We start from the raw sequence: 9,839 nt of genomic DNA on the forward strand, positions 1-9,839 counted from the left end.
GGGGAAATGAGCCCCCGCGGCGGGGCTGAGCCGGGACAGAGCTGAGCCGAGGGGCTGCGGGCGCTCCCCCAGCGCCGCCACAGCCCGGCCTCGGCTGAGGCAAATTGTTGCAGAAAATTGGGTCTTATTTATGCTTTAAAACCAGTGTAGGAGACTGCCTGCCAGCTGGAAGGGGGTACGACTTCTTGATTAGAAATGCCATGTGGATACAAATGAACTTGAACAAAAGGAAAGAGAAATAAAATACAGCCTCTTTCTGCAGAGACAAGGATGTTTAAGGAGAGTGGTCCCGTTTTGAGAAACACTGCTTAAAGAAGTAGAAGAGATTGCTGCTGATTAATAATACGATGAAGGTGATTGGGAATGTGTTGGAGTGAATAAAACAGAGCCGGACTTTGAATAAAATGGGTCTTAGTTGAGCAAGGATGTGGCAATTGGTCTCTTTGCTGCCGGACTCAGTATGTGGGGAATTGAGGGGAAATTGTTAAATTTGCTCAGTCTCCAGTCAGAAAGCCTTTCAGGTTCGTTAGGCGCATCAGCACGGATGGGATGGTTAATGGGGACAGAGCTGAGCATCGTTAGGGAAGACGAGCGCTGGCCCCGGGGAGGCTTCAGCGTCGGTGCAGCTCTGCAGTGCACGTGGGCTCCTCCGCCGCAGCGCGTAAATCGTAAACACACCCCGTGTCAGCGGGAAGGGGAAACACGACAGGCAGCAGCCGGCCTGTATTTTCCTTTCCTCTTGCCCAGCGTTCGCTTAAGAAGCCCCATCCCATTGTCAGAAGAATAAGCTGTGAAATGGTTTTGAAAATAGAGGCTTTTTAATTACAGGCACATTTGCGAGCCTTCTGGAGGCCATCTGGCTGGAGGAGCGGGGTGTCAGCGGCTGCGCTGGCGGGGAAGGGGAAGCCCAGGGAGGCAGAGGGCAGCAGCTCCTGGAAAAGCACTCTATTAATGTTAAGAGCCAAATCCCCTCTATACATTAATCCGCACGGGCCAGATCCAGCACCCGTCCGCTTCAGTGGTGCCGGATGCGCTCGGGGATGGCAGAGACAGTGCCACGCGAGGTGGGCTTTGGAAAGGGCCGGGCTGTGCCGCACATCCCGCCCTCGGCCGGGCAGGAGAAGGGGAAAGGGAATGCTGCCGGCCCCACCAGCACGGCACACGCCATCCTCCGCCGACCCGCCCCTGCCCCCTGCCCGCTCCCGCAGGAGGCATTGGGCACAGGGGTCCAGCAGCCCCCGCCTCCCCCCGGCTGCAAACACCGGGGATCAGTGCGGAGCAGCTCCCCTCCTCCCGGGTTATGAATCCCCCGTGTTTGCCTGTGATCGGCGTCAAATTAACTCCAGTGCATTCGATCCCATCTTGGCTTAACAAACCCCAAGAACAGATCGCTAATCAATCTGAGTGGCCAAGCTCCGTTTGCCATTGCTGCCTTCCACGGGGCAAGATCACGGGGGAACGTGTTTCTATAATTATTGTCCTGTGTTTGGTATTAACCGTTCCTATCAAAGATGCAGAACACAGCCAGGGCCTCATTAAAGACTGTCATTGTGCTAATTAGGTAGGTTTCATACTTAATAATGGGGAACTATTTCATGGCAGTTTCATGAAAAAAAGAGGAGAAAAAGCCATTATAATTTCAGGAAAAGTCCCCAGAGAAGTGAAATGGTAATTCACAAATCCTACCCTGATCTATTAGCAGATCCTGCTCTGGAGACTAAACTAGGTAGGATGTCTGGCTTGGCTGATATTCTTTATTATTTGAATGACTCAAATAATATTTATGAAATATTTTTTTCTTTATAGAACTTTGAGATCCAGCTACATTTACTTGCAATTTGAAGCCCAGGTCACACTGAATTTATCACTGAAAACACCCTGGAAAACCTTATTTCGATGCAAAACATCCTTTGAAGATACACTTAAGAGGCAGAGAGAACATAACTACATTTGAAACCATGTTGGGCATTCGGTCAGCTGTCAGGGCAAAGTCCCCAGTAGGAATCTGTTCCTTCGGAAAAAGAAGTTAAGCAAACACCACCACCTCTGTCCTTGGGCCGGCGTTCATCCTTTGTGGTCCCCAAAGCTGACTGCCCGCGCGGCGGGCACCTGCGGGCAGAAGCGGTGGGAGGAGCAGCGGGTGCCGGGGTGTGCTGGGACCCCCCCGGGCTCTGAACTCCCCAAAAAGCTGTGGGTGGGAGCGGGCGCAGGGTCAGCAGCACCGGCTGCAGCAGGAGCTGTTTTTTTGGGTGGGAAAGGAACACGTGTGCGGCAGCTGGGGCGAAGAGCTGCCCTTTCCACGTGAGACAGAAACACCAGTGTTTCCTCTGAGCGGGACCGGGCGGGCTGGGTTGAGCAGCTGAGCTTTGAGCCGCTCTGCGGCGTGCGCGGGCAGGATGACCCGGCGCTGGCCCGTGGGCCAGGGCAGCTGCCGGGAGCATGCGGGGCCAGAACTGCTTTTTCTCATGAGAAACCTCCCGTCAGCTCCTCGTGAGACCCCGTCGATGGGGGGAGCGGCACCGCAGCAGCTGCTGGGGTGGGGGATCCGGCATGGCCTGGGACCATGTGTGCTGGCAAACTGGTTTGCGTTCTAAAGCCCTGCACAGCCTCTGTGGGGGGCTGGAGGCGGGGGCTGGAGGAGGGGACTGGCCGGGGGCCGCAAATCCCCGAGAACAGCTTTTCCCATGGACTAGTATCCCAAAGTGCATTTTGGGCTCCAGATTTCCCCATGTCTTGCATAAACACATCCTGGTCCCTGGATAACACCTGGCCTTGGAGGGGTAACCACCTGCAGAAATGTCCCCTTCATCTCTCAGCTGAGGTGTTGCTGTGGCCCCTTCCCTGTCCCTGTCCCTGTCCCTGTCCCTGTCCATGTCCATGTCCCTGCCCCGCAGCGCTCAGCCTGGGCCCCTGCCTGCTGCCCACCCCACTCATCACAGCTGAGGGAGATCCTCAGTGACAGCATAACAAGCCCCTGGTGTGGGCGCTCAGCTCCACAGAGCCTCTCCCCATCCAGCACAGTGCTCCTCTCGCCGTGGGGCTCAGCCTTCGGTGCCAGGCAGGTACGGTGGGGATGCGCTCCTGGGGATGGGGGGTGCCACAGGGCAATGCCGCCGTGCGCGGTGCTCCCCGCCGCCAGCCCGGCCGTGGCTGGGTGCCCGGGGTGCGCCTGGGCAGCCCTGGGGTGAGGCTGTGCTTCCTGGGGACCGAGGGCAGTGTAGGAAAAGCTGTTGCTCTCTCTTGTGCTGCTGCTTATAGAAAGCTCCCTCTCCCTTTGCTGAGCCTATGGAAAGGTTGGTGGGAGCTGGGAGGGGGCATTCGTAACAGACAGGATGAGCTACTGATAAAAGAGGAGGAAAACAAAATGCTTCAGAAAGAGCCTTTCAGCATTCAGGGAAAGGAAGGGGGAAAACAACCAGACCTAAAGCCTGTGAGGAGGAAAACAAATGCTTGCTTGCAACTTAGGTTCCTGAAAAAGTGCTGAGCACAGCTTTCAGATGCTGACCCACTCCTCTCCTCTCCTCTCCTTGTATGGGCAGAAACGGGGCTTGTCTTGTGCCTATATTTAATTTGCGAGGGGGGGAAAAAATCTGTCTCCACGCCTCTGCTCCACTGGCCTCTCTGCCTTGGGAAGTTCCTACAGGAATAGAATTGCGTGTTTAAAAAAATAACACTACTGCTCACATGTAAGCCCTTCCTAAACTTGGAGTGAGCGGAACAGGTTTTTGCAACACAACCCTGCTGCACTGCGCGCCCGCAGCGTCTGGTGCGGCTCCTGGCTAATGGACACGGCGGCCGCAATGCAGCCACCAGGCTCTGAGCTGTCTCCACACTGGGGCTCGTGGAGCCGCTGGGAACTCACCTCGGTCACCTTTAACTCCTGGGGACAGTGAGGAGAGGGCCCGTGGCGGGCAGGAGGCTGTGGCAGGACCAGTGTGGCCCTCTCCCCCGCATGAGCTGGGGACTGCGCGGCTCAGAGGCTCTTCCCTCAGCAGCGATTCCTCCCCCAAACTTCTCCCTCTGCCTTTCCCCGTGCTGGGCGGGGAGATGGATGTTGAAGCGTTACGCGAAGGCTCCCAGGGATGTGCACGGGCTGCAGCGGGACATGCCTCCAGAGCAGCACCGGCACCCTGGCAGGACCTCTGGCTGCGGCCCTTCTCCCTGCTATGATTTATAACCTCTGCTTGAATGGAAACTCTCCTGGCCGCTCCCCAGCGTCCCCGCTCCCGGCTGGGAACAGGCTGCCACGACCCGCGCGTGCTCCCGGCTCCGGCCCCGCCAGCCCACCCTCTCGCGCTGGCTCCGCCGGGGTTTCTTGACAGTGAAAACGCAGAAGCTTCTGCGCTGGAGAGAAGCAGAGCTGAGGTGGCCCCAGCACGGAGACGGCCCCACAGCGCGCTGGAGACTGATGCCACTTTATTGGGAAGTCTGGGAGAGCTGGACAGAGAACTCGGTTCTGTCAAGACGAAGTTTGTACACAACAGCAATAGGAAACAACAACAATAAACGTCTGTTGCAACTTTGTATCTCGGCGCAACCTCAACAATAAACTTTTGCAACATTGTATCTGGTGCGACCCCTGGGGAGAAGGGCACCGGGAGAGAAGCAAAACCCGCCGAGAGCTTGAGGGTCGCAAACTTCCATGAAAGGAGCCTTGTGTCCTACTGGTTTAACTGGCAGGGGAAGGAGAGGTGCTGGGAGCGCAATGGGGACGTCATTCAGGGGCAGAAAACCCCACGGCGGAAATTCAACAACGCTGGGGTTCAACCCCCCCGCGTAGCAACTGTTCCAGTCCTATAAATTCAGACTTACTTCTTCCAATTTAAATAACAAGTGCTTCAGGTACAACGCTTGAATTGCCTGGTTTATAACCCAGCTTTAAGTGCACACAAGCAGGAATAGATTTTTTTAAAAAACTATATATATTTGCACACTCATACACACACATGCACACAGTGAATTTTGTGCTGCAGCTATTTTACCTACAGGCGACAGAACGGGCCTGAAGTGGTTGTTGGAAGCCAAGCTCCAGGAACCGGCTGTCTGTGGCACCGCTCGCCCTAAAGCTGCTGAAGATTCAGATTATTTTTGCAAATATAGGTCCCCAAGAGTCCCCCCACATGGGGCTGTGTCAGCTGCAGCTCCGACTGCCCCTGGAGCTGTAGTTCTCTGGAAAATGCCACTTGCAGGCAACTGAAGCCCACAGCGCGTTTTGCAGAGGACTTCTCTCTCATCTCAGTCCATGTTGAGAGCTCGGGGTCTCCTGAAAAGCTGTGTACAGCCTCCAGCTCCTCTGCAGTGTGGAAGAAATGCTTGGCAGAGCAGAGAACACTGACAAACTCAGACCCACACAGCTGTATTGATGTCAAACCCAGACTGGGTGTAGTCTATGGTATCATGGACTTTTTTGGTGCCAATTTTGGGCTTCTCGCTATTGCTTTCTGCCTTTGGGCACCTCTCCGCTTTGCTGTGATGATTCTGGATGTTCCCATGAAGTGGGAAGTAAAATGTCCCCTTGAGTTTGTTCATTTTTTTGGGTCTCTTAGAAATTTCGGGCTGTTTGTCTTCAGGCGGAAGCCAGCAAGGTTTCTCCTTAAGAAGCCTGTCTCGGTCTGGCCGAACGCTCCTCAGGAACTTCTTGAAGATGTTGGCTGTGAGGGAGAACTTTCTGCAGAGCTCCTGGGATCTGCTCATGGACAGCGATGCCTCATTCTTCTCCCCCTTCTTATCCAGCTCTGGCAGATCCAACCAGTTCCCAACCAAGTCTGCGAAGATGTTATCCCCCAGGACCAGCGGCTGCCGATTCCTGCTCTGGGACATTAGGGAGGATGTCCAGTCATGGCCATCGTCACATCCCGGGCACTCCTGGCATGCCGGCCACCCCCTAGCTGCACCCTGGCTACTGAGCTCGAATGTCCTTGGGCGGACATGCTCTGCTCTGATGGCCACGGAGGAAGGTCCTTTTGGGTGACAAACACCCTCACTGCAGAGGCTCCTGAAGGAGGAGGGGGTGTCTCTAAGGTGGCCGCCCTCCGGGAGCCCAGCGGGATGGGACAAACCCACCGGCCGTGGCACGGCACACGCGAGGGACGTGGGGCAGCACTCCTCCACTGACACCTCCCCTAGCAGCCGCTCGTCCCGCCGGGCCCTGGGGACATCCCTGCTGCTGCGGCAGCACTGGTGCTGCTCAGTGCCAGAAACGGTGCTTCGGCTCCCTGAGATGTCCAACTGCTCCAAAGCTGTCTGGACCTGGAGGAGTTTCAGCTCCTGCAGTGCCCCCATCATGCAGTTCATCTGCTCGTGCAGCCCGTCTCCGACCTCCTTCATGGATAGCTGCGAGGGAAGGAAGCAGACATGGAGTCAGTGAGTGTCCCCAGGAGCCAGGCGAGAGCAAGAAAATTTTGCCCAAAGGGCAGGAGAGCTGGGCTGAGCCGCCTTCTGAAACATCGCCTCTTCCCACTGACTACATGTTAGGTGCATCCTACCTGTAGTACATCCATTTCATGCAACAGCAATTAGGTATTTCTTAGATTGTCTACGAGTTTCCCTCTAGGAATGAGAGAAGCTGACAGGAGGAGTGGACTTTTTGACCTGACAACAAAAATAAATAGTTTCAGTTTCCATTAATTGCTTGGCAGAAACCCAAGGCGTACAACTATGAATGGTTTTGGCTGTCGCCAGTTTTGGCATATTCTTCTTTTGTGTCTTTTGTGCCCTGTAAGTAACTGAAATCAGGAGTCAGAATAATGAACAGAAGTGCCTTCCATGGAGAACCTTGTTTCTTTACCTAAAGTAAATTAAAAATAAACCCCAATAAGAATCACATTGTTACTATATAACATGTCGTCAGATCTTAACACCCTCATTACAGGCACCTCTTACTAGAGGACAAACAAAGACATTTCAATGCACTGGAAATTTTGTACCAACCAACCAACAAACTCTAAAATTACTTACATTAAATTAGGAAGCCAAGCTAGGACCGTTAGTAGCAGTTCTGCTTTATCCCTGAACCTTGCTATAAAGATTTAACTTTCTATACTAGACTTAAAATAAGCAAGTTATTTTCCAGAGCTTCTGAACTCCCCCTCTCCTCTGTCGCTCTGTTGCTTTCTCATGTAGGATCTGGATCATATTCCCAAAGCGGCACCATAAAACAAATGGGCTATACTTTCCAACAGCTGCCACTTTTTTTTTCCTTTTAGCAGGGAGGGGGAGCGGGGCGCGGGAAGGAGAGGGAGGAACAGCAGGGGACGGCAGGGCTGGAGGTGAAGACATGTCACATTGATGTGAGGTGGTTTGCAGAAGAGATTACCACTGTCTAGGAAAAGCTTCAGCCTACGCTGCCACAAACAGTTTTAAAGGCTCATCGCAATGTTTGTACAGCAACAGAGCTCAAGCTTAGGGTGAAAAAGGACAGATAGATACATCTTATGTTCAGCTTTACATTATCAAGCTTTACTTTTTTACCTCTCCTTTTTAACTAAGCTAGTTCAATTACTTGCTCTATTTCCATTTCTCTACGTGGATCTGACCAGTGAGAAAGTGCAGTCATTAAAACATTGGATCCTCTGTAACAACCTAGCTCCAGAAGTGGAAAGCTCCTCGACAGTTTCTGACAACAAATCTCCATCTCAAAAACCCAGAACCTAAACCTAGCCGGCAGGTTACAATGGTTTTTCAGAGCATCGCTCCCAAGAAACTTATTTATCACCCAGAACCAGCACACAAGCTACATGAAGATACAGGAAATCTCCTTAGCTCCCTGATTACCCCATCAAGTGCCTCCAGCTATCTAATTTTTTAACATCAGCAAATAAACCTCTACCAGACATGCAAATAACGCCCCACTTACAGACTGACCGAGCTCCTGGGTTACCCGTACAAAAGCCGGGGCCATATGCTCTACAAGCCTCAGACAAAACTATCACCTTACCTCTCCAGATTTGCTGTAATGCTTCTCCTCCTAACCTTTCTCGCCTTATTAATGGAAGTCTGTTTTATCTGGGGCTTTGAACAAGCTGGATTTGGAGCCAGCCTGGCCCCTCATTGGCCACTTCCCACCAAATCCCCTCGCCGGCGCAGCGCTGTAATCACGGCACGGGGAGTGACGAGGGTCCTGCGCTAACGACTGGGCTCATCAAACCCTCCACATATGCTGGAGGGCTCTGCTGTTCACCTCATTGATTCAATTAACTCCCCCACGATGGGTGGGTTCGTTACAAAGCGCGCCTCACCCAGCAAGGCTCTATTAAGCATTAACATTTCATAGCAGCGTTTATCGTCAGTGTGGCCGTTTCTCAGGCAGATCCTGTCTCCCCCCGACAAGACAAGACCTGAGCCCCGAGAGCTCGGGCTCCACCACTGTTCCTTCTGAACAAACGAGCTGGTTCTGCCAAACCCGGTGCCAGCACCAGCCTGGGGAGCCCCAGCCACTGGAGGAGGAGCGGAGATGTTCTCATCTGTGGAGACACTTTCCCATAAATGACTGAGAGGTTTGGACACTTCTCCCCGATGCCGAGGGCTGGGCTGAGCCGTCCCCCTCCAGATGGGCACTTTTGGGATGTGACTCGTCTGTCTGGTTTCAGTAACCTGCTTTGGGGTGGGACGAATCCTGCCCTCCGGGCTGAGCCTCCGTGTCCCTCTGCATACGTGGATCCCACCATCAACAACAGAGTTTTACAGATCCTGAGGCTTTTAACTCTGCTGACAAAGACTGCTAAAACTTTAGGTTGTGCAACTTAAAAAAACAAAGCAAAAAAACCCCTCTGCTTTATCTTTTGCTCTTCGCGGTATCTGTTCAGTCTTTTACAGAACTGAAGAGGCAGTGAAACCCAGCCCAAAATGAAGTCACTGCCTGGTGACCAAACAGCCCTCCGGGGCTTGGATTTCATCCATTAGTAATTACCCTGTGGTAATTAAGAGTATTCACCCTGGAGAGAAAACTCTGGAGAGAAAAAAAAAAAAAAAATAACATGGAAGTTTCTTCCCCAGTATGTAACAGGCAGTATGTAACCCTCCTCTTTGCCAAGAAGATCCCAGTTCTCCCAAGTTCCAACTGGCTTCTCTGAGACTCTCCAGAAAAGGAACAATCTCACCCCAAAGAGAGACCACTGCCCTGGCGAAGGTTCAAGACTGAACTATCTGGGCTGCTGGAGGAAAGAAAGTTTCTGCAAATAACCCAGCAGATTGGGCTGGGAGTCCAGCAGATGCTCTGACTGCTCGGTGAGGGGGACTCGAGGCTGAAGGACAACCCTTGTAGCCGCGCTGGCTCTGCGGTCACACACTGCATGGAGAAGGAACTGGAATCTGCGATGAACTAAAGTGCAATTCCAAACAGAGCGTGAATGTGACACAAAACCCCAGAGAGCCTTAATTTGGCATGGAGAGAGACCCCGACCGTATTGCTGGGGTTACGCAAGTGACATTATGTAAGCCGGCAACCACGGGGCATCAGGAGATGCTCTGTCTTGTGCGTGTTTGTGAGCTGTAAATCCCAAACCTCTTGTCGAATCGGCCCCATGCTCAGTCGTGCTGCAGAGCGCAGGGGAAACCGCACTCACTGCACAGCTTCGGGGCGGGCACAGACCTCGCTCGTCGGCATCCTCCCGCCCTGTACCTGCTGGGCACTGCTCAGGGCACACAAATACGTCAGCATTTCAAGGGACTCTGGGGGTCTAATTTGGGACACTGTGTGCCTCAATGCAAGTGGCTGTTTGGCACCAAGAAAAGCCAAATTAGAACTATGACAAATTGCAGATGTTCAAATTTATACAAGTTAAAAATCAGATGCCTCAAATTGCATCTCATTATTATTCCTGAAACTTCTGCAGTCCCTA

At 53.0% G+C, this 9,839-nt stretch overlaps 1 protein-coding gene across 1 annotated transcript; it reads right to left on the reverse strand.

The window, feature by feature from the left end:
* Nucleotides 1-5,340: 5,340 nt before the first annotated feature.
* Nucleotides 5,341-9,604, reverse strand: FAM212B (family with sequence similarity 212, member B). Its single transcript, XM_009888466.1, has 2 exons — nt 9,590-9,604; nt 5,341-6,333 (listed from the first exon to the last, which is right to left on the reverse strand). The coding sequence occupies exons 1-2, from the start codon at nt 9,602-9,604 to the stop codon at nt 5,341-5,343; spliced, it is 1,008 nt and encodes a 335-aa protein (XP_009886768.1).
* Between the last annotated feature and the right edge of the window lie 235 nt (nt 9,605-9,839).

This window comes from Charadrius vociferus, unplaced genomic scaffold (genome assembly GCF_000708025.1).
Source record: "Charadrius vociferus isolate BGI_N301 unplaced genomic scaffold, ASM70802v2 scaffold1077, whole genome shotgun sequence".
Taxonomy (NCBI): Eukaryota; Metazoa; Chordata; class Aves; order Charadriiformes; family Charadriidae; genus Charadrius; species Charadrius vociferus.